Below are 25,538 nucleotides of genomic sequence, written 5' to 3'. Positions count from 1 at the left end.
ATGTGGGTTAGGTGGATTTAGACGATTTTTTAAGCGTTAAAAAGTTACAAATTTTATATGAATTTAAATGAATTACTATATGTTATTCACATACTCACTTAAATGTGGTTAATGTATATTTAAACAATAAAATTAGATTTTTTTAGCATTTTAAACATACAAAATAGTTTAAATTAGAAATGGTTCGGTGGATTGAGTTCGTGTATTGGGTGGGTTGGGTTCGGGCGTTGGGTTGGATGGGCCGGGTGTGCCGTGGTGGGTTGTGTCGAGTTCGATGGGGTCGGTCGAAATGGGTTGTGTTGAAAAAACTCGACCCATGACACATTGTGTCATGGGTCATAAGGGAGTCCGACCCACGTAACCCACTATGGGTTGTGTCAGGATGGACTAGGTCAGACCCGACTCACTGTCCATCTCTAATAAAGACTAATGAGGCATGTAACCAAATGGGTATGGGTAACACGATAAAAAAAATGAGATAGTATAGGATGTTAATTGATTTTTATACCTAACATGAAATTATGGGTGACGGGTGTAAATGAGAATGAAAAATCCACTTCTTTTTTTTGTAAACTAATTTAACTTCGCACTTAAAGTTAAAATTTGTAAACCGTGCATCGCACGGGTCCTATACTAGTTTATAACTAAAAAATACATTAGACAAATTTTATATATATAAAAGTAACTTTTAAACATTTTGAGTCAACCTTTACTCCGATGTACAATATTTATGGTACATCACTCATAAATAAGAATTTGTGCAGTTATACATAACAGTTACATTTTAAGTATATATTTTTTGTAGGAATTGTTTTTTGACGGAAATAACATGTGTTGTGTCTGTTTTAGTATAATGTAAATATGCAATACATAGATGTCGTGGAGCGTTAAAAGCCGCCCCACTTTACCCTCTTACCTTCCCACCCGCCGGCCAGCACCCCCGTCCACCACCGCCGCCGCCACCACGTCGCCGCCGACAAAATGCGTAGTAATTTTTACATGGCCAAGTCTACCGGTGGAACGTCAAATTCACAAGTTATTTTTTTTCTTGTGCGGAAAAATTTCAGATACTTATGCAGTTTTAGCTTGTACCTTGCTACATGCTTATGAAATTTAAGTTTGTACCATGGTATAGGGTTATGAGTTTTTAGCTTCGACCATGTTATAGACTTATGCAGTTTAAGCTCGTACCATGGACGGAGCTTAAAATTCATAAGTCTACGCCAGGGTACGAGCTTAAACTGCATAAGTCTATACCATGGTCGGAGCTAAAAATTCATAAGTTTATATTTTTTTTTCAAGTAAATTAAATCAAATTCAATCAAAACCTTAAATAATATAGACTTATGCATATTAAGCTCACACCATGGTGTAGACTTATGAATTTTAAGCTTCGTCCATGGTACGAGCTTAAACTGCATAAGTCTATACCTTGCCCGAAGCTAAAAACTCATAAGTATGTACCATGGTACAGACTTAAAATTCATAAGCTTGTACTGTACCATGGTACAAGCTAAAAATGCATAAGTTTATGAAAATTTTTCTGAACATAAAAACAAATTCGACGTTCAACTGGTAGACTCGGCCATGTAAACGTTACTACGCATTTTTTCGCCAGCAACGTGGTGGCGGCGGTGGTAGCGGTGGTGCTGACCGTCAGTGGTGGATAGAGGTGGGAAGGTAAGAGGGAAAATAATGAACAAGTGGGTAAATAAAGGAGGGTATATGAGTAAATTAATAGAGCGATTTTGAGTAATATAGGGTTAAATAGATGGTTGAACAATGTTTTCTTCCACTATCGAGTTCCGTGTATGTGGAAGAAGTCACGAAACTAAATGGAATATTATTAAAATTAATGGTCTCCATAATCACACTTGACTTGACCCTGTAAATTACGTGCAACTTGAGTTTCAAGTGGTCAACATTTCATATTTTATAATACAAATCAAATCAATGATGATGATTCCTGTTAGCCATCACCATTTTCTCTCTCCTCAATTCCTTATCTTCTTCCATTATTTCAGATTCACCTTCAAATTTCAAATTAAATTGGAGGTTTGAGCTGTATTAATTGAATTATTCGAAGTTATTATGAGTGTCGTAGCTGCAAAATGTTCGGCGGCGGCGATGCTGCTGGCTGTGGTGGTGAGTTTGGTTTTACTGGCGGCGGTACAAGCTCAAGGTCAAGGTGGAAGGAGTGATGTTAATGGTGATGATGCGGTGCGACATCAGTTAGACGGTGGTAGTGCGGTGTTGAGGAGTGGCGTTGGGAATGTAAGTGATAGGCTGGCGTCAGAGATGCAACGCCGTGCTAGCTTCTGCATTGTTGATGAGTAAGAGTTAAACCCTCGCTTTTTCTATTTATGTTACTTCGTACTTCAATTTTTGTTCGTTTTGTTTTCTGTCATTCTGTGTTTTAAGATATAAGTCAACAACTTGCTGGGGGTTAGTTGGCAATTAATGTGTTCCATTTTTCCATAGATACAATTAATTCGAGGTATATTTCAGAAATTTGATGGTTTGTTTGGTAGGCGGTAATGAATGACGGAGATGCTATAGGAGTATTTTGTTGTAAAATAAATTGTGTCAATTTTAGGATCCCTGATAATGTTGGAAAATAAATTGTGTCAATTTTAGGATTCCTGATAATGCCACTCTTTCTTCAAATATTCAATGAACTTTAATGAACTTTTTGTTGGAAAAACATCTGGAGATGGAATGACATTTTAATGAACTTTTCATGCGAATCCATTGCAAAAGTACACAGATGCACACAAGCTCATTACCATTACTTTCTTTATTATTTTTTTTTAACTACTTTTTTATTACTCAATGTGTTTCTCTTAAATATTTTCAGAAAGGGTTATTATTTATTTTTTCTAAAGTAGATATTGTGTTTTAAAGGGCTGATTACCATGTTTCGTTCTTCTTGTGTATAAATGTCACGCCTATGTGAGTTGTAAATAAGGTGACATTGATCGAAGGACAATAATGCCCATAACTTGTACCTAGCTACCTAAAGTACTCACTTCCAGCAAAAGTAATGTGGGAAAATGTAGAATTAGAATTGCATCTTACAAAACATTCTAAAAAGAGAAACATGTCAACTAAAAAAAAATATCCCAAAAAAAAAACACTTGTCAACTAAAGAACTGAGGAAGTATATTGGAAATAATTTAGGAGATCTCTTTAATTATGAATAATGTCAAAATTTTGAACTGGAACATCACTATGCAACGGAGACATCATACCTAACCTAAAAAATAAAAATTAAGGTATGAGTTACTCTACTCCGCATAAATTGTATCAAACCATTATTTATCTTTTATTCCATGAAACTCTATTTTAGCATATAACATCAAGATAATTTTGAAAGTATCTTTAATGTACATTATCAATGTTCACCAACTCCTACTCTTCTAAAGGCTTTACCACGCAGTGTTCACATTTTGGCACAATCCTGACATCATTTGTCATCGATGACGAAGCATCTTTTGGATTCAAACAAGTGGTATAGCAATGAACCAGAAAAAAGTACTCGTATGACATGTTTTCTAGATAGTCAATCCTAGAAACACAAAAAAGAGGATACAAGTAGATACAACCATTCCCATCATAGAGAACAGAACGCTCTTTCAAGGGGGGATGGGTTACTTAAATAGATCAAAACTAAATAAAATAACAAAGAACAATGAAATTTGATGATTGCATTTACAGGCTTGAAATGACCTTAATGAGACACTACTACATAGACAAATGTATTTTGCGGAATTAGGGTTTATGCAGCAGGATTTGGCTAAAATGGTTTTCATTTTGACATGGAAGGAGTATTAGATTGTAAGTTAAACCTTGGGCTTAATAAAAGTATCTAATCCTCTTCCTTTCTTTCTGTTACTCCGTACTTTTTATTTGTTAAAACTTATTAATATGGTAAGGAGAAATGCCCTAACGGACCAAAAGTATCTAAACCTTCTGATGGTTCATACAACATTTTCCATAACCATTTTCTTATTGTTTTTTTTTTGTAATTTTATGTACTATCATGTTTCAGGAAGGCTGACTGGAACAGAGCTTTTAATTACTCAAATTGGGACTTCTTGACTACATGCGTGACAAAAACTGAAGGTAAACTTAAGAACTTTGATGCATATCAATGAATCGCTTGTCCAATCTATTTTAGTCGGAGAAGTGGATGAGATAAATGTACAAGGTTGACTGGTATAATATTTAAAGGATTAGGCATTACAACAAAAACTTTCCTTTGATGAAATGAATGGAAGTGTAACAGATAAGCCGACTAAACCTACATAAATAGAAATAAATATATTCACTGATACTTTTTGAAGTTTTTTATGTAGTGAGTTACTTATGTAAAGAGATAAACTTGGTTGAGTTTGACCATTTCATAAGCTGAACTACTTTCTAGATACATACATGAGTTCTTATTTTTAGTACTTCTAAGAAGCATGCATACCTCAGAATTTATATGCTAGAAATGGGGAATTTCTTTTACTTAATTTATCATTTGCTCATTCATTGGAAGACTAGAAGTGTACTTTGTCAAAGACAACTTATTGACATAGTAAAATACTGAAATTGTGGCTTAAAATTTCAGATTCTCTATCAGAATTCATAGTTTGTGTATCCCATTCAAGAATACAATATACACACCCCTTACAATTGTATTCATGTTGACTACTTGACCTTTATTAATGTTGTTCACTGAAAAATGATGTCCATGTTGATATTGAGGTATTTACATTAGTTCTCATATCTTAAAAAAAAAAAAATCCCAAAGAGGACATGTAGTTGTTGGTTGCTCGTTGAACTTCGGTTGCCTTGGCACACAACACTATTCCTCTTCTCATGTACTTGTGGTAGATTGCAAAATGCTTGTAGAATGTTGTGCTGGTGACGGAAGTGATTTGTAATGGGTAGCATCTGTAGTACAACGATACTACCTGTTAATCTCTTGCCTTATGTAGAAATTATCTTACTAGTCTGCTTCCAGAGTTATAATCAGAAGTTATATATTGGTTTTACAGATGCTGCATCCCGCTTGTGCACCGAAGCAGAGATAAGGGTTTACTTAGGTAGCTTTTTTAATGGAATAGGCCTTCAAGCTAACAAGAACTGTAATTTGACTTCTTGGGTTGCTGGATGCGAGCCTGGATGGGCTTGCAGTACTGGTTCTGTTCAACGACTAGACCTGGAGAATACTGATCAGGAGATACCTGCAAGAACTTCTGACTGTAGAAGTTGCTGTGATGGTTTCTTTTGTCCACAAGGTCTTACCTGCATGATGCGTAGGTGTCTCAACTTCATCAATATTGTTTTCCTGCATTAATTTTGGACTATTACCTAGTTATCCTACATATATGTTTCCAATCCTTCTCTTTGCTACTTTTATCAACCATACAATATAATTCTGATAGGAAAGCCACATAATAGCATGAACATACCTTAAGATCTATTGCTAACTCTTAGACACTCATTTATTGAAAGCACCTAGTTGTGCTCCTCTTCATACTGGCTTGACGTCTTCGTTGCTTACAAGTCTAGAACTTACAGTGCTATATATTGGTTTTTCTTATATACTGTATTTACCTAGTGTCCCATTAGACGAAGATTTTGATAATCATGGTCAGCGTAATTTTGTTGTCCATGCTTCCTTCATATCAATAAAAAAAGAGCCTAATTACAGGATCTAAATGTACTCCGTAATTAAAACCATGATATATTGTTACTCTATCCTTCCTCGTCATTTTTATCCCTTCACAAGAATGTGGTGCACCTTTGTTCACACTGATTTGTCTTGCTAACATCTGTTTCCTTTGCTTTACATCAGTCATGAGTTCATGACACTAGTTCACTTATGTGATTGAGAAAATAATTTGTGGATTAGAGTACCCTTCCCATCACTCCTTTTATCTCCGAAAGTTTGAATATGTTTGGATTTATCATCAAGTTAGTTGTTATTTTTCACTTTTCTCCCTGATTTGTGCTTTTCAACCTTGCAGCTTGCCCTTTGGGTTCATACTGTCCGCTGGCAACATTTAATCGAACAAATGGTTTATGTGAACCGTAAGAAAGTTCTTGTTTGTTTCTCTCTCCTTCCCTCCTCCTCTGTCTTATAGTTTCCTTTCTTTGTCCTTTTTGCAGCCCTTGTATTAACAGTTTGTGATGGGTTTTCACAGATACAATTATCAACTTCCCCCTGGACGGAACCATACTTGTGGTGGAGCGAACATATGGGCTGATGTAGGTAGAAGTTTACAGGTTTTCTGCCCTGCTGGATCATACTGTCCCACAACCACTGAAAAAAGGCCATGTGATAGCGGGTACTCTTCGATGCTCAAAAGGGGTCTTCTGACTAGTAATTTTAATGCCACAACTTGCAAAATATTTGTGTTCCCTAGTAGTAGACACATGTTTAGTATGTTAATCCTCTTTCATGAAATTTCAGGCATTACTGCATGACAGGTTCTACATCAGAAACGCGTAAGTTTCTCATGCATATCCCTAGTCATTCCACTTTGGAAATTATACTATACCTTCAAGCTATAGAGAAATCTTTGTCCTTTAATTGCAGGATGCTCCAAGTTGATCTCATGCAAGGTAAATGCATCGGAACAGAACATCCACACTTATGGAATTATGCTCATAGTAAGTCAATTTCCATTTCATATACCAAGCAAGTTCTGTCTGTAGTTTTTAGCAATTTACTAATATTGTATACATCCCTGCATGTTCATATTTTTTCTTCTTCTTCAGTGTCTACTACTCTACTCTATTACATTTAAAGAACTAATGATGATAACTGACACATTCCAATTGCTGATGCAGATTGCTTTGGTTGCTCTTCTTCTCATCATCTACAACTTCTCTGACCAAATTCTTTCCATTCGAGAGCGAAGACGTGCCAGAAACAGAGAAAGAGCCGCTAGAAGTGTGCAACAGAAGGAACGTGCAGTAGCAAGGTGGAAAATTGCAAAAGATGCTGCCAAGGAGCATGCAGGCAAGTTACATGCTTCTCTATCAAGAAGATTTTCAAAAGGAAATCCAGAAAATTTCCAGATTTTGCATGACCTTGACGTCCAAGAAGAAACTTTTCCACTGTCAACTAATAATGCAGGTAGTTCAAGTGATTCACAGCCATCATCCATGGGTTCAGAGGGATCAATAAATCCAGCAAACTTGCATATACCTGAAGGTGGATCTCATAATCCTGGTAGACTGGTTCTTGAGGTTGAAGGTAAAAATTCAAAGGAAAAAGTTCTCAAGGAAAAACACATCCGTACAGACAGTCAGATTTTCAAGTATGCATATGCTCAAATTGAGAAAGAAAAATCTCAAGAGAGGCAGTATGAGAATCTGACTTTTTCTGGAGTGGTCTCATTGGCTACCGGGGATGAAATCAAGAAAAGGCCTTCAATCGAGATTGGTTTTAAAGATCTAACTCTGTCATTGAAAGGACAAAAAAGATGTCTTTTAAAGTGTCTTACAGGAAAAATTATACCTGGACGTATAACTGCCGTCATGGGTCCGTCAGGTGCTGGGAAAACAACATTTATGTCTGCTTTAGCAGGAAAAGAAACTGGTTGCACAAAAAGTGGTTTAGTTCTTATAAACGGCAAGCCTGAGTCAATTCATTCCTACAAGAAGATCATTGGTTTTGTACCACAAGATGATATCGTACATGGAAACTTGACAGTGGAGGAGAACCTTCGATTCAGTGCGTGGTGCAGGTATGTTGGATTTTGTCCACTCAAAGACTACAAGTCAATACCATGGTGCTAATCTTTGTTTCCGCTAAGTTATTTAATCCATTTTTAATCAGTTATGTTTATGCATATTTCGTCTTAACAGAGTCTAAACACTAAAGTCTAAACCCTATTACTTCCAGCTAAAAAGGAAATAAATGGTAACAAAATTTCCTTAAGCTCAAATTTCCTTAAGCTCTTTACTTAGATTGCTGAAAGACCTGGTTCTTCTTACAGAATACATGTAGTTTTCTCCAAAAACCGAGATTCAGTTTCTGTTGTTTGATCTTTGGAAGGTAACACCACATTAGAAATGTTATTTGTAAAATATTTTTCCACCTATAACTCCAAAATTTTCAACCTTCTCAAGTAACCAACTTCATGGTAGAAAAAATAATATGTGGGGACAATTTTACTGGAAAACAAAGATATTGACTGATAAATTTTGAGGAAAAACCTGGATGAAGTTGCACACCAGGTCAATATTTATGCTAGTGCTAGAAAAATTGAAGAACTTTAGGAATTGTCAATTGACTGCTGTAAATAGCGGAAACGTGTTTACAACTTATATATGTCACAGACTTGTGTTTAAGCAAAACCTACTTGCCATAGAGTTTGGCTGCTGAATAAACTCTGTTAGGAAAGAAATAAATAGCTTTCTAAACTAATATAAACTACCATAAAAGACAGATTTACAATACTCCCCCTCAAGTGGGAGCGTAAAGGTCACGTACGCCCAACTTGGAGAGTAAAAATGTGAAGGCCGGAACACCAAGCGCCTTAGTAAACAAATCTGCCAACTGAAACTTGGTTCGTACATGAGCTGTTGAAATGACCCCCTGCATCAGTAACTCTCGTACGAAGTGACAGTCAATGTCTATATGCTTAGACCGTTCATGAAATACTGGGTTTGCCGCAATGTAAATAGCTGCTTGATTGTCACAAAACAGACGCACTGGTTGCCTATGTCGCACACCAAGAGAAGCAAGAAACACTTTAAGCCATTTCACCTCCGCGCAAGCATGAGCCATAGCACGGTACTCAGCCTCGGCTGACGAACGAGAGACCGTATTTTGCTTCTTAGTCTTCCACGAAATAGGTGAGTTTCCCAGCATCACAAAATAACCACTAACCGAGCGCCGGGAAATTGGACAGCCAGCCCAATCGGAGTCACAATATGCATACAACTGAAGATCACAGTCTGCCCGAAGCAATAATCCTTGACCCGGATGTCCTTTAAGGTACCGTAACACTCGTATGGCAGCATCATAATGGTCTTGTCTTGGTGAATGCATAAATTGAGACAGAATATGTACTGCATATGACACATCTGGACGAGTAATAGTCAAGTAAATTAGACGCCCCACCAAACGTCTGTATCGAGCAGGATCCTCAAGAAGTTTACTGGTAGACAATGCTAATTGATGATTTTGTGGCATGGGAGACTCAACTGGTTTTGCGCCAAGTAGACCAGATTCTTGGAGTATATCCAAGGCATATTGGCGTTGATTGATATACATTCCTTCCGAAGACCGAGCACATTCGATACCGAGAAAGTATTTCAGTGGACCCAAATCTTTTAACCGAAAACAATCATCAAGGTACTTCTTAAAGGATGTGCATAGTTTCAAATTGTTACCTGCAACCAATATATCATCCACATACACCAACAATGACAAAATATCATCTCCTTTTCGATAAGTAAACAAAGTATGATCAGCATGAGATTGTTTAAATCCAAATTGCCGCAAGGAAGAGGTAAGTTTGGCAAACCAGTTTCTGGGAGACTGACGTAAGCCATACAAGGACTTTTTCAAACGACACACCTTACCAGGAGTAGACCCAAAAAAACCAGGAGGTAGACGCATATAAACTTCCTCTTGTAAATCACCATGTAAAAATGCATTGTTCACATCTAATTGATGAACCTCCCAATTCTTAGCTACAGCAACCGCAAGAAATGTGACACTGACCATCTTTGCAACCGGAGCGAATGTATCAAAATAATCTTCACCTTCTTGTTGATGATTTCCAAGAACTACCAAACGTGCCTTATCACGTTCAAACGCGCCATCAGACTTACGTTTAATTCTGTACACCCACTGACATCCAATTGCCTTCTTTCCGGGAGGAGGATCTGTAATTTCCCATGTGTCATTATTTTCAAGAGCATCTATTTCCTCTCTCATAGCCTTGCGCCAACGAACTTGTTTTACTGCATCTTTGAAGAGCCTGGGCTCATTATCAGTACTAACAGCACCAACAAATTTTCTATGACCATTATTGAAATTATTATAAGTGACATAATTAGCTATGGGAAACCGCGTACCTGAGGAAGGTGATGACTCCGGTGAAGTGGAGATGAGGTGTGTAGTATGTGCCGAGTGACAAATATAATCCGATAACCAATTTGGAGGACGCCGTACACGAGGTTGATCATTCGGAACCGTGACATTTTCAGGCTCACGAACAGAAGATGTGACATTTTCTACTGGAGAGCTGGGTGCAGTAGCAAGCACAGCTCCATCCTCATTCATTAAACGACATGATGGGCTAGCAGGTGGTGACAGTGACTGAGACCTGACAGAAGTGTCTTCCGCGTGCTTCTGTGAAGGTTTCCTTGGGCGACGTGTATAGACACGCATAGGTGGAGCAGTAGCTTCTTCAGGTGGTGCAACACTCCCCCTATCGGTGGAATTGGGGGATGTTGGAATGGTTGTGGGAGGTACAGTAGCTTCTGAGGAGGGGTACGATGCAAAATCTAGGTCTGCATACAACAAATTATCTGATGCATTAAGATCCTTTCTGGGTACATTAGCAAAAGGAAATGAATCCTCCAAAAACCGGACATCACGGGATACAAAAATCTCTTTTATTTCCAAATCCATAACCTTCCACCCCTTTTTACCAAACGGGTAACCCAAGAAAACACATTTACGACTACGGGGACCAAACTTATCTTTCTTCCTAGGCTTGTTGTGAGCATAACACAAACATCCAACTACTCGAAGTAGCTCCAAATTGGGAGAAGACCCAAATAAGATCTCATACGGGCACTTCCCTTCAAGTAGTTTTGTGGGTGTTCTGTTAATTACATGTACCGCTGCCTGAACACACTCAGCCCAAAAACGAATAGGAAGAGAAGCCTGAAACATTAATGCTCTTGCAACCTCCAAAATATTACGGTGTTTTCGTTCAACCCGACCATTTTGCTGAGGGGTACCTACACAAGATGTCTGATATAAAATGCCATTTTCATGATAAAAATGCAGAAGTGAATCCTTGGTAAATTCTGTACCATTGTCCGATCGAATTACTTTTACAGTTTTATCAAACTGTGTTTTCACCATGGCACAGAAATTCATCAAACATGGAGGAACCTCACTTTTCTCCTTAATTAAATAAATCCAAACACCTCGAGAATGATCATCAACAATTGTCAAAAAATAGTGAGCCCCTGAAGATGAAGACTTTGTATACGGTCCCCATAAATCACAATGAATTAAACCAAACAAACTATCTGTTGTATTTTCACTTAAAGGAAACACCGTACGAGTTTGTTTTGCTCGAAAGCATACATCACAGGAGTCTAAATACTTCTTTATTTTGCTATTACTACTTTTACTGGAAACATAAGAAAGATGCTGACTTGAGGGATGTCCGAGCCGTTGATGCAGAAGAGATATGGTCTCCACGGTTGTAGAATTAGACAATGCTTGCTGAGTCACCGGCAGAAAAACATACACCCCATTCCGAAATTCACCTAGGCTAATCGTCTTCCTCGACGTGCGGTCCTGTACAATACACAAACGATCAGTGAATGTCACAAAACAATGTGAGTCAAGGATAAGCTGGCCAACAGCAATTAAATTGCACTTTAAATTAGGAACATAAAGTACATTCCGAAGCACCAATCCGGAACTTAAACGAACACTTCCTTTTGATACCGCTGTAGTTTGCACACCATCTGGTAAACTTACAGGACAAGGTGGCACAGCCGAACAATCATATAAACTGTCCAACATTCCTGTCATATGATGCGAGGCGCCACTGTCAAGAAGCCATAAACAATCAAGATTAATTTCCTTACCAAACAATTTTTCAGAAGCCGAAGAAGATTCAAGAAGCGTTATAATACGCTGCATTTGCTCGGTGGTAAAACCCGTAGGTGCAGAATCATTGTTGGCTGGGCGTGAGGTGCTGGAAGTTGCTGCATCATTGGTTGGTTGCTGGTGTGGGACACGGGCAGCATTGGCTGATACTTGTGTCTGCTGTCCTCGGCCTCCAGAGGCTCCCCCTCGACTACGGCTTCCACGGCCACCGCGACCACCACGACCACTCTTAGGAGGAAAGCCAACTCGTTGATAACACCGATCATAATCATGTCCAAAGCGTCCACATAAAGAGCACGTTGGAGGGGCCGAGTTGGTAGTGGTAGTAACCTGTGAAGATAAATTATTTGTGGCAGGAGTAACTGACAGCCTCAGTTTTATCATCTCTATTGCGAATAATACTACGATGACGTTCTTCCTGTGTTGCTAGAGAGAATGCCTTATTAAGTGTCGGAAAAGGATCCATACTCAAGATTTGAGTCCGAATATTACTATACTGTTCATCATCAAGGCCCAAAACAAAGTCATGTGTTTTGTCTCGTTCAACACGAGCACGCAATTTAGCCGCCGCAGCACATGTACAACCACAAGTTAAATCTTCAGAACCATACAATTCATCCCACAACGCCTTGAATCTATTATAGTACGAAACAACACTCATAGTGGTTTGGCGCAGCAGGTGATATTGAGCCTTGAGTTGGTTTAAACGAGGCCCATTGTTATTTGAGTAACGTTCTTTTAAATCCAACCACATCTCCCGAGCAATCTTATGGCCAGCAACACTAGGTTGTATAGACTCGTCAATAGAGTTAAACATCCAGGAACATATTGTAGAATTATTCGATTTCCATGCACTAAACTCAGCACTAGTCTCATCAGTAGGTTTCTCAAATTCACCATTGACAAAACCAAATTTATTACGTCCTTCCGAAGCATTAATAATAGCCTTTTCCCAAATATCAAAGTTCTCATTCTTTAACATATATTTGGTGAGTGAATTACTAGGCCCTTCAGAAGGATGTAGATAATAGATAGAAGATGCATCATGAATAAGTTGCACCTTCTTACCGTTCTTCCCGTTACCGTCACCCATAATATTAACCGATCACAAAACAGAAAACACTGACCTCTGTGACCAAGAACAGAACAAACCACCAGTAGCTGCTGCCTTCCAGAATGAACCACCAGAATTAACGCCTTGGTGCAGGACTGCACAGGGCGGCAGGATGGAGAGGCGCGCTGAATAACCTAGGGTTATGGGTGTAGGGGAAGAAAACAAAAAAATAATAATTAACAGAGTCGAATTACCATTGGCTCTGATACCATGAAGAACTTTAGGAATTGTCAATTGACTGCTGTAAATAGCGGAAACGTGTTTACAACTTATATATGTCACAGACTTGTGTTTAAGCAAAACCTACTTGCCATAGAGTTTGGCTGCTGAATAAACTCTGTTAGGAAAGAAATAAATAGCTTCCTAAACTAATATAAACTACCATAAAAGACAGATTTACAATAAAAATGAAACATCTCTACCTAGGAGATTGATAGGAAACAACAACTGAATATTTTCCTAACACCAATAGGAAACAACTAACATGCTTTCCAACTACAATGGAACTCTAATAAGATAAGGTCTACAGAAAACCTAACACGAGTATAACTTGTATTCCTGACATTGACCAAAACGTAACTCCTAGAATTAAGGCCGGGTGGATCATACTGACAACAATGACTAGGTTATTGTGAGATTGTAGCGTGCCTCTAAGGGTTAAAGGAAAATTCTCTAGCACGTTAATCAGACCAACGTTAATATACGGGTTGGAATGTTTGGCATGTAGGAAAGAGGATGTTGAGAGGACGTGTGTATCAGAGATGCATATGTTAAAGATGGATGTGTTGGAACACCTTTAGGCTTTATTCGGTTCAATATTAGTAAAGGAAAGGAAGAGAAAATAAGGGAAGAGAAGGGAGAAGAAAGGAAACGAAGGGAAAAGGGAAGAGATTTTCTTATCCAGTGTTAGGTTTACGGGAAGTAAATTTTTTGTAAAGGACTTTCTCTCACTTTCCTTCCTTTCCTATCAGATCTCATGTCATTTATCAAACCAAACATGGGAATATAATAAAAACCACTTCTTTTATTTTCCTCCCAAATCCCCTCAACCAAACAAAGCCTTAAGCTTTAGGGATATAATACTTTGAATATAGATATTCAGAGGAAAGTTTGTGACACACCAATGTCTGATTCACCTGAAATCACAGAACACACACACAGCATACACCAACAATAATCAATACAGCTTGCTTTTAGAGGAAGGTGGGCTTCTTTTTATATTATTATAGAAAGGATGATAACTTGGTGAGAGTTCGAGAGCTCACTTCTCTCCCAAAATGCAATAACTGCGCAATACACAAATCAGATAACCTACACCCAATATTCCCCCCCTTTTTATACGCAAATCCCTAGGAGGATATTCTGCTCTAGTTTGTCTTCTTCTTACGCATGCTGTAAGTGAGAATGCCACGTGGCCTTATGTGACCGTTGTGTGCAGCTGCTATACCATCTGCTGTTGTTGGGCTGTGCCTGCCCACTGGGCTTGTTGCATCCTCCTCCCCTTGAAGCACCACCTTGTCCTCAAGGTGGAAGGTAGGAAACTCCTCCATGATTGTGGTAGCCCTCTCCCAGGTGGCCTCGAATGAAGGCAAGTGCTTCCACTTGATCAAAACTTCTTGCACCCTGTTCTTGCCCACAACCTTGCTACCGTATCCAACACCTCTTCTGGTTCAGCCACTAACTCGAGGTCAGGGGTGATTTGTGCAGGTATGGTTGCCACTAACTCGAGGTCAGGGGTGATTTGTGCAAGTATGGTTGCAGCAACTTCAGTCTCACCTACTGCTCTCTTCAACTGGGACACATGAAACACAGGGTGAATTTTGCAAGTCTCTGGTAATTGCAGTTTATAGGCTACACTTCCCACTTTCTGTATCACACTAAAGGGTCCATAGAAACGGAGTGCCAGTTTCTCAAAGGGTCTGCGGGCCAAAGATTTCTGGCGATAAGGTTGGAGCTTGAGGTACACAAAGTCCCCTACTTCAAACGATTCTTCCCTTCTCTTACGGTCTGCATTCATCTTCATCCGTTGCTGTGCCTTAATCAAATTCATCTGCAATTCAGCTATCATCAAGTCCCTTTCTTGAAGCCATTCTTCTAAGCTATCCACTTGTGTCTGTCCCTTTCCCACCCTAAGCAAGTGCGGTGGATCCCTCCCATAGACTACTTTGAACGGAGACATCTTAGAGGATGTGTGAGTGGAGGTATTGTACGAAAATTCGGCCCAAGGCAACCATTCTGCCCATGTCTTAGGTTGACTTCCTGCCAAACATCTCAAATAGGTTTCCATACACTTGTTTACCACCTACTCTGGCCGTCTGTTTGAGGGTGATAAGCGGTGCTTTTCTTGAGCCCAGTGCCATGCACACGGAACAACTCCCTCCAAAAGGTGCTCATGAAGATTCGATCTCTATCAGACACAATGGTGGCCGGAAATCCATGAAGTCTGACAATTTCCTTACAAAGATCTCAGCTACTTTCATCGCGTTGTAAGGGTGTTTGAGAGCCAAGAAGTGAGCGTACTTGGATAGCCGATCAACCACCACTAACACGGAATTGACTCCCTTGGACATTGGCAACCCTTCTACGAAATCCATTGAGATGTCTTCCTAGATTCTCATAGGAATAGGAAGTGGTTGAAGTAGTCCTGCCGGGGTTTGTTGAGAATGCTTGTATTGCTGGCAAATCTCACAGTGTTTGACATAATTGGTCACTGTTCTTCGCATCCCTTGCCAATACCAGTCCCTTGCCATCCTAAGGTAAAGTTGGAGTTGCGGATATTGAGGATAAGATCAAGGAGAATTGACTACATTGGTTTGGCATGTGCGATGTCAGCCAATTCACCGGTAAGAAAGGTGGAGGTTGGGATAATGGGGACTTAAAGAAGTCTAGGGAGGCCAAAATTTGACTTGGATGAAGGGAGTTAAAAATGAAATGAAGAAAGTGGGTTTGCAAGAGCGTGTAGCACTAGATAGAAGCGAATGGTGGGGAATAGTGGACAATCACAGGAAATAGGTTCTTGGATCTTTGCCAGACCCTATCATAGGATGCCAGTAGAGTGGAGGAAAAGTACTATCATCCCCTTGTACAAGAATAAGGGTGATGTCCAGGATTGTGCCAACTATCGAGGAATCAAACTAATGAGTAATACTATGAAACTTGGGAGCGGACTATTGAGCAAAGACTGAGGAGAACTGTGAAAATTCCGGAGAACCAGTTTGGATTTATGCGTGAGAGATCGACTATGGAGGCCATTCATCTTATAAGGCAACTAATGGAGAATTATCGGGATAAGAAGAAGGATTTACATATGGTTTTCATTGATTTGGAGAAGACGTATGATAAGGTACCAAGGGAAATTCTTTGGTGGGCATTAAGTAGGAAAGGAATTCCGAGAAAGTATATTGATATCATCAAGGACATGTATGAGGGAGTTAGCACGAGTGTGAGAACTAGTGTTGGTAAGACCGAAGAATTCCCCATTACGATTGGAGTGCATCAAGGTTCTGCACTTAGCCCGTTTCTTTTTGCTATAGTCATGGACGAATTGACGAGGTCAATCCAAGATGGTATACCCTGGTGCATGATGTTTGCAGATGATATTGTGTTGATTGATGAAACAAAAAAAGGAGTGGAAAGTAAGTTGGAGTATGGAGACAAACTTTGGAATTCTCGGGGTTTTAGGCTGAGTAGAAACAAGACGGAATATATGGAGTGTAAGTTTAGTGGAGTCCAAGATAGAGAGACAGGGGGGATTACCTTAGATGGGAAAATTGTCCAAGGTTCTGAAATGTTCCGTTGTTTAGGATCTATTATCCAAAAGGATGGAGAATTGGATGGCGATGTGGCCCATAGAATCAAAGCAGGTTGGTTGAAGTGGAAAGGTGCCACAGGGTTCCTATGTGATTCAGGCATGCCCCAAAGATTGAAGGGAAAATTTTATCGCACGGCAATTCGACCGGCTTTGTTATACGACACGGAATGCTAGGCAGTGAAACATTGTCACGTGCACAATATGAATGTGGCGGAGATGCGCATGTTACGTTGGATGTGTGGGCATACAAGAAATGATCGTTTGAGGAATGAGATTATTAGGAAGAAAGTAGGGGTTGCACCGATTGAGTTTAAGATGATGGAAAATCGTTTAAGATGGTTTGGACATGTAAGCAGAAGATCAAGTGATGCCCCGGTTAGGGTGTGTTTATCCCTAGTCTTAAGATGAGTCTCAAGATGAGTCTTAATCCTAAGTCTTGGGATAATGTGGTAAAAGACTACCTCGAGTCTTGAAGTGAGTTTGAAAATCCAAGATTCACTCAAGACTCACTTAAGACTCCACTTTTTTCTCCCTCCAATCAAATCATGCCACATCATCAAACTTAATTTATTTTATTTCACCCAAAAAAAAAGTTAATTATATTTTTAATTCATTTTTTCTGCAACTTTAAACGGTTATATTTTCCACTCATGCACAACGGCTATATTTTGTGAGCTACTGCAAATATTTTCCAACATATTGCATAATATGATCGTTGATGATGAAAGAGATGATAATGAAGACATGAATCCACCAAGAGATGTCCAATACACTGTAGCTGTGAATCAAACAGAAAGTCATGTACTTCAACATGGTCTCCTTCGAAACTATTATGCAAACCGGGAACAATACTTTGCAAATCATATCCGAATTCGTAATCGTACTCAATGTCATCAACTTCAACATGACTTGATGGAACACATTTGGTCACGTTTTGGAGGAGCGGCTAACTAAATTATTGATGGTTTATGTATTATTGTGTTTCATTTGCCTTTAAATTTATGTTCTAGATCATTTTAATTTAATATGTTGTATTATTGTTTCTAATTAATACAGAATATATGTCAATTTCGAAATTAACATTTTCTATTTTATTTTTTCATTTTTTTCTCGAATTATAAATTACTTTGTTTGTATATAAAAAACATAATTTCAATATTATTTAGAAAATGTACCTAAAAAAAAATATACATAAAATATTGTTTTAGGAGTTAGGTGAGTCTGAGGTGAGTCTGGGGATAATGTGTAAAAATAGAGTGAGTTTTGTGTGAATCTGGATAATGAAAAAGTTAGTGGAAAAATGATGTGGCAGAGTCTGGAGATTGGAGGTGAGTCCGGGGATAAACTCACCCTTAGGAGGATAGAAGGGTGGCAAAATGATAGAATTGCAAGGGGTAGGGGAAGACCTAAGAAAACTTGGAGGAAGGTGATTGAGCACGATATGCACTTTTTTGAGATTGAGGAAAATATGGCGTTGGATAGGACAGAGTGGAGGGAGAGAATATATATTGATGACTTCATTTGACTTATACAACTTTCATGTTTCTGTTTCTTTCTATTTTTTAATTTATTTTTTATTTTTATTTTTATTTTTATTTTATTTTAAACTTCTTTTGAATTTTTTTTTACATTTTTACATGCTATTTTGAAATGTACTTATTTTACTTATTCATTTATTTTAAACTTTACTTATTTTTTATTATCTCTTACAATACTTCTTCTATAATATATATATACATTTTCTCTTATCTTACTTTCATTAATTCCACCTTTTCTTCCTTGCTTTTTTCTTTTTACTTCCTGCTCCTTTCTGGTTTGATTGGTGACAATGACGATCTCCTACGACGATTCATGTTAGCCGACCCCAAATCATTTTGGGACTAAGGCTTTGTTGTTGTTGTTGTTGTTGTTGTTGTATCTTTGCCAGACCCTATTCTTTTAGGAATAAGGCTTTGTTGTTTATTGTTGTTTGACGTGGACAGTAGGGTAGAGAGCCTCATCGGAGTTCAGATCTGCTACTGATCAATGGGGTTTAACTGTTGGTATTATCTGAAGCAACTTTACAAATGAAATTCCTTTTACCTTTAATAAAGATGCTAACTTCCAATTTCAATAAGACCAGACAGAGAATTGGACTTTTTGTAGGCTTTCTTGTGATTATTATCCTTCTTGAACTTGCCACACAATCGTGTTATTTTATTTTTCTTTGGTGAGAAAGAGGGGCAAGCTCCAAAGGCCGTACAATCATGGCATAATTCTCTTTTTTTTTTTACTGATGGAGAATAAAATGTCAGTTTATACCGTCAGTTTTTCTGTTTTTTAATAAAAAAGGGTAATTTCTGTTTTTGTGTGGAGGAATCAGTCTGGCAGTTAAGCTAGATCTTCAAGTTTAATAAAAAGTTATGGTGAACATCAATTTTTGTGTGATAAAGTTGTTTCTTGTGTGAAAAGTTGGGACCCTGGTTCCCATGTTCTACTCTAGTTTATACCACTTTCAATTTGTAATTCTTGTTCAGTGCAACTATTGTTGGTACTATTCTTTGCATTGATGATTATTTTTTCTTGGTTGAAGACTGCCCACTAAGTTATCCAGAGCAGATAGAGTTCTAATTGTCGAAAGAGTTCTAATGAACTTGGGGCTACAGGAGGTGCGAGATTCCCTGGTTGGAACTGTGGAGAAACGAGGAATCTCTGGAGGCCAGAGAAAACGAGTAAATGTTGGCCTGGAGATGGTCATTGAACCTTCCCTTTTGTTTTTGGATGAACCAACCTCTGGTTTGGATAGTTCATCATCACGATTGCTCCTAAAAGCACTAAAACATGAAGCTCTAGCAGGAGTTAACATTTGCATGGTAGTTCATCAACCCAGGTAAGCTCTCCTGATAGAAAGAGCATATCTTGGAAAGATCCAAGTTTTTATACTGTTTGAATGTCATGAGTTACATACTATTCAAAAATTTAAGAAGTATCAGAGAATCACCAAATATGGGTGTTTTTAATATGAAGACGAGCATTATTAAAATTGGCATGCATATAAGGGGTAGCGAGTCATTGAAGAGGACCATGATGCTAAATCTTGCCTACTAGCTCAGAATTTGCAATTTCATGTATCATTTCCTAAATTATGTTGTTTGTCCTTCGAACTGAAATCTAAAATGCCAATAGATTGCCTCATATTCTTAGCTAAAACACATTTACTATACTAAAGATGACGAAAATTACTTTTCATATGTTGTGCCCTTGTAATATGTGATATTGATAATCTGCATGTAACTAGTGGAGCTGATATACGCCTTGACCTGTTGCATTCACATTTTTTCCAGCTATGCACTGTTCAAGATGTTTGATGATTTGATACTTCTTGCAAAAGGTGGTCTCATGGTTTACCATGGATCAGTAAGAAAAGTAGAGGAGTACTTTGGAGGGCTTGGAATTAATGTTCCAGAACGAGTGAACCCTCCGGACTACTATATAGATATTCTGGAGGGAATGGTGGAGCCAAGCCAAAGTTCCAGGATCAACTATAAAGACCTTCCTCTAAGATGGTTGCTTCAAAATGGGTATTCGGTACCGGAGGATATGCAATCCAGAGCTGCTGAACTGGGAAACCATCAGGGAAGCGGAATTGAATCTAGTGGTTCTGGTGGTGAGATCCAATCTTTTACCTCAGAAATTTGGCAGGACGTAAGGTGCAATGTTGAGCAGCGACGTGACCATATTCACCACTATTTCTTCAAGCAAAAGGACTTGGCTAATCGGAGAACCCCTGGTGTAATCCGTCAATACAAGTACTTCCTTGGCAGGTGAATTGATCTTCTATGAAGCATCCTATCTGCTTCTTCACAACTTGATCTTTAGCATATTATCTTTTATTATTGATCGATAAAATAGTGTCATTTCAGCATGATCTTCTTGTCTGAAACTGTTCAATTTTTAGCTGCATGCTCAGCAGACTTTTGTCCAGAGTTCCAGGAGTAAGACTTGACTAATTTGGAAATTGTTTAAATCATTTTGAAATTCTAGATCATTTAGATGTATAGGTGCTAGTCTTCTTTCTGTTTGACTAGGCTATTGTTGCCAGTGGCCCAGAAGAAAATTTGTATTTAGTGCCTAGAAAAGATCAATCCCGCCGCTAGTAATTTCGAAAGTCATTGGATATGTGTCCAGCTGTTGTAATTTAGACGCTCATAATCCTGATCTGTCCTTATCAATTCAGTAAAATACCTCTAATTCCTTTTTCCCCATAGTACTAAATGCCCTAAGATTTGTTTATGTTTGAACTCAGATTAATTCTTATTCTTTATCTGCTTCTTAATGAAGAAATCATTAGTTATCAAATTGATTCAAGTTGCTTGTGCTTATTTCCCAATTTGCGTTGCTTTATTTTAGCGTTTTATGATATTTTTATGCTGTATATTGTTTATTTCAATAATGCAAGGATACCTATTTTAGCAGTGAACTTCGTTGCCTCTGCCTAATTTAGTTTCATGATTAGCTAACAATTTTTTCACCCATTTATGATTTATTAAGATATTTGTTTTTTTTCTTCTTCAGAATAACCAAGCAGCGATTGAGAGAAGCCAAGTTACAGGCAACCGATTATCTTATACTATTACTCGCCGGTGCATGCCTAGGTGTTATTACCAAAATCAGTGACACAGACTTTGGGGCAACTGGATATACATATACTATCATTGCTATATGTAAGTTTAAAAGAAACCCTTGACATATTTTTGAATCACACATCATTGCAACCTTCTCTTAGGTTGAGGCCTTGGGGATAATTGAAAGCAAATACATCATAATAGACAATGCATAATTTCAAAGCTGCCACCAGATTATTTGTTACTTACTCTTCCTCTCTTCCATCACTTGCATTGCACCCTATCAACATTATATGACGCGTTAGGTTACTTAGGTAAAAAGGATATTTTGTGATCTGAATGGTGTTAGATCGACATTTTTTCCCCAGTTTTTCTTCATTGTTAGCCCCTAGCTTTGAGTTTTACCCTCCTTCAAAATAAAATAAAGCTTTGCTTTGAGTTTTACCCTCATAGTTGCATTTATGTCTTATCCTGACTAGTTCTTCCTTATTTCAGCTCTCTTATGTCAAATTGCTGCACTAAGAACCTTTTCTATGGACAAGTTACAGTACTTGAGAGAGAGTGCTTCTGGTATCAGCAGCCTAGCACATTTCCTTGCAAAGGATACTGTGGACCATTTTAACACAGTGATCAAGCCTGTTGTGTTTCTATCTATGTTTTACTTCTTCACGAATCCAAGGTCTACCTTCCTCGACAATTATATTGTTCTGATCTGTCTCGTCTATTGTGTGACGGGAATGGGTTATGCTTTTGCCATATTCCTGAACCCTGGTCCTGCCCAACTGGTAAGTTACTTGGTCATTGACAAGTTTTTCATATTCCTGGTTATCTGTGACACGTATGGTTGTCCTTTGGCTTCCTGCTAAATTTGGATTTCCTTTTGCAGTTTTCAGTGTTATTCCCTGTTTGCTTAACCCTAATTGCCAGTCAGTCACTGAGAAATGAGGGATTAAAAGGCATAGCTAATATATGCTACCCTAAGTGGGCTATGGAAGCACTAGTGATTGCAAACGCGAGGAGGTATGTTAAATATGTGCTGCATTTATTTTGTAATGAAGGAAAAAAGACCACGTCCACATTAGTACCCGAATTTGGCCCATATTTTAGATCGATCAATTTCTTTGAAGGAAAAGATGCAAATAGGACCTGCAACAATAATGTATTTGCCCCCAGTAGTTTCTGATGCATAAAATATGTACCTAATTAGCATCTAAAATTTACTTAGTTTACTTCACCGCCACCTACAGACCTACTTGTATATCAGATCTTAAAAGGAAAATGTTATTTTGATTAGCTTATATTTCTGTCATCGGGAAGATGCTTTCAGTTTAAATGCTCTTGAAAACACTAATAAAATGATGTTCCTAACGAATAATGTTTTGGCTTAATGGTTAAGACTGAGGCCTGTGTGCGCATAGGTTTCCCTCACCAAAATAAAAATGGGTGGTGTTGTTCCTAACCAGTTGAAATTCAACAATTGGACAAATTTTGTTTGGAAGATGACAACTGATGTCTCTGCTTGAAATGGGGTAAAATTTGCTATCAGCTGTTAGATTTATGAACTGAAAGGTTCCCTTTCTTTACAGGTATTACGGAGTATGGCTAATAAATCGCTGTGGTGTTCTTCAAAGACTGGGATATAATCTTCATGCTTGGAGAGATTGCATATTAATCCTCATTTTATATGGTTTTGTGAGCCGAGTGATAGCTTTTATCAGTCTGCTGAGCATTCGAAAGAAGTGATCCTGTTTCTTTCGACAGGTCTAGTTTCACTCTCAACATGATTATTGCGAGTCTAATATTAGCCATATTGAAACCCATCCTCAGTATACAACTGGGTTCTGCACAGCATGTTGATTAGAGACTTGGAGTCGAAGTGGAGCTGATCTAGGCTCTCCGCCTTTCGGTGACTTGTGTATCATATGATTTTTTTGTACATAATTGTGTTGCTTAGTCTGTACATAGAAATCAAAGGCACTCCTTGCCAACTAGTAAAAGGAGCCAGAAAAGCAGTGATTCAATTGATATATACGAAGTACATTCTTAGACATTCCTGATTTTTGTATTAGCTAAATTAGCAGATATCCGTTGTAATTGACTAATAGAGAGGTATACCGTATACACCCTTTATCCGGATGTAATGGTCACATCATTAGTTCAGGACTTATTCTTAACGTGATTTGATTCTGGACGAACGAAATATTTGTTATGTAAATTTATTAGCTAAAATAAACTTTTGTACGGAGTATATATATTAAGTTTTTGTTAGGATTATATATATTAAGTTTTTTATTTTTGTTTTTGTTTTTGTTTTTGTTTTTGTTTTTGTATACAGCCATATTGAATTGTAAAGCTTTTGAAGAGCACCAAAATGCAACAGATGAGTGATGACAACTAGATAAACGATTTTTATAAAATGAACAGGTTGTTTGTTGCGTGAGAATAGAGGTTGAGTATAATTTCCAACTTGACAACATCTCATTTTTGTACATACGGAGTACTTGAGAGTTGAGAGTATAATACTCTGTACAAATTTCAGTGACAGAAAAGGAAAAGAAGAAGAACCCTAGCGTCCTTTTTGCCTTTTGCCAAAAACTATGTGTAATGGTATTCTTGTAGCTGCCATTGAGGGTTTTACCAACCGTTTACCAAATGTTTATTTGGATCCGAATGATTCACAGGATCATGACAAATTACAAATTGGAAGGAGGATTCAAATTTGTTACCTACCGTACACGAGACTAAGACTTTATTGGTTGTAAAATGCTACTCTGACACTCTGTATTTTAATTATTAGGTTCATGATTTTTGGAAAGTTGATCCATAATCGACGAGGTTTAGTTTATTACATACCCCATATTTGTTAAGGGGATACTTCACTCTTTTATCCCGAGGAGAAAGACGAGCTAGTTTGTTACATATAGGGATGTCAACGAGCCGAGCCGAGTATTTGGTTGTTCGAGTTAGGCTTGATAAGAAATTTTTGAGCTCGAGCTCGAGCCGAGTTTAACCGAGCTTGGCTCATTTAAGTTTTTTGTTGTTCGAGCTTAGCTCACGAGTAGCTTGCAAGCTCGAGTCGAGCCGAGCTATTAGCAAAAGAGCCTTAATAAACGAGTCTTTAACAAACGAGCCTTAATAAAAACAAGCAAGATTGAATTTAAACGATCATTTTAATAAAATGTTATTTAAAAAATTATAAAACATAAAAACATAAACTAAAAGATTTTTACCTTTAAGAATATCAATATATCCTTGATTGAAGAAATAAGAAATTAAGAATAGTAAACATATACTACGTAAGGTTTCGGTAGTATACTAGTATATAGTTGATTTCTTACCCTTAATTTTAGCATGATTATATGAATAATATCATTAATATATGGTATGTTAATATTTTATTATATTTACTATAAATATATTCTTTTAAAAATTTAATATAAACGAGCTTGAACGAGCTTGGAAACGAACTTATAAACGAACACCAACGAGCTTGGAAACGAACATGAACGAGTTGTTAGCGAGCCTAAACGAGCCGAACACTAGGTTGTTCGAGCTAGTATCATTTGTTAAACGAGCTTAGATTTTTTGTTCAAGCTCGTTTATTTACCAATGAACGAGCTTTGACCGATCTTTGACCGATCTTTGACCAAGCTTGTTCACGAGCTGTTCGCGAGCGTATCAGCTCATTGACATCCCTAGTTACATATTGTCCAAGTAATCGATGAGGTTCTTGTCCATAAGTAAAATGGCAAGATATCCTAAAAAGAGTGAATGTATCAAATCTGTTTAATCTTAAAAGAACTAGTTTAGCAAGTTGATAGACTATGATATTGCTAACACTTTAATACTTGAATGTCAAATAAACTAAAAGGTCATCTATAATAGAGTTAAGATCAGAAAAATAAATGAACACTTCCACAAATGTAAAATTAAAAATTGACCCTCGGACTCTAGCTAGGATCACATCATCCAAGTATCCAACCCTTACGTAATTACGTTCACCCAAGCCTAACTGCCATGACACAATTTGTGTGGTACTGTATTCGGAAACAACCAGTGATGTAACATTGTAAGTACAATAGTTAGGTGCTCAAATTGGTTCTTCCTCTTCTTTCTAATAGGTCTACTATATAT

At 37.9% G+C, this 25,538-nt stretch overlaps 1 protein-coding gene across 2 annotated transcripts; it reads left to right on the top strand.

Moving 5' to 3' along the window:
- The first annotated feature begins 1,892 nt into the window (after positions 1 to 1,892).
- Positions 1,893 to 23,654, top strand: LOC110803226 (ABC transporter G family member 24). Of its 2 annotated transcripts, XM_022008722.2 has the most exons (15): positions 1,894 to 2,333; positions 4,052 to 4,125; positions 5,046 to 5,306; positions 6,021 to 6,084; positions 6,198 to 6,341; positions 6,467 to 6,501; positions 6,593 to 6,666; positions 6,847 to 7,018; positions 7,136 to 7,748; positions 19,373 to 19,669; positions 20,124 to 20,603; positions 21,355 to 21,503; positions 21,900 to 22,189; positions 22,291 to 22,424; positions 22,991 to 23,654. In XM_022008722.2, exons 1-15 carry the CDS (start codon positions 2,092 to 2,094, stop codon positions 23,145 to 23,147), a joined length of 3,186 nt encoding a protein of 1,061 aa, XP_021864414.1. In that variant the 5' UTR covers positions 1,894 to 2,091; the 3' UTR covers positions 23,148 to 23,654. The 2 variants fall into 2 exon arrangements, with proteins under 2 accessions (XP_021864413.1, XP_021864414.1); XM_022008721.2 differs by having other exon boundaries at positions 1,893 to 2,333; positions 6,847 to 7,748.
- The last annotated feature ends 1,884 nt before the right edge of the window (positions 23,655 to 25,538 follow it).

This window comes from Spinacia oleracea, chromosome 1, assembly GCF_020520425.1.
Source record: "Spinacia oleracea cultivar Varoflay chromosome 1, BTI_SOV_V1, whole genome shotgun sequence".
In the NCBI taxonomy this organism is placed as follows: Eukaryota; Viridiplantae; Streptophyta; class Magnoliopsida; order Caryophyllales; family Amaranthaceae; genus Spinacia; species Spinacia oleracea.
The sequence above is the reverse complement of the archived record's forward strand: the minus strand, read 5'-3'. Positions and strand labels throughout refer to the sequence as shown.

Excerpts from the sequence above, each read along its gene's own strand:
- LOC110803226 (XM_022008721.2), top strand. The coding sequence starts at position 2,092 with ATGAGTGTCGTAGCTGCAAAATGTTCGGCGGCGGCGATGCTGCTGGCT. Across the intron at positions 2,334-4,051 it reads AGCTTCTGCATTGTTGATGA|GAAGGCTGACTGGAACAGAG; the intron begins GTAAGAGTTAAA and ends ATCATGTTTCAG. Across the intron at positions 6,342-6,466 it reads AAAAGGCCATGTGATAGCGG|GCATTACTGCATGACAGGTT; the intron begins GTACTCTTCGAT and ends ATGAAATTTCAG.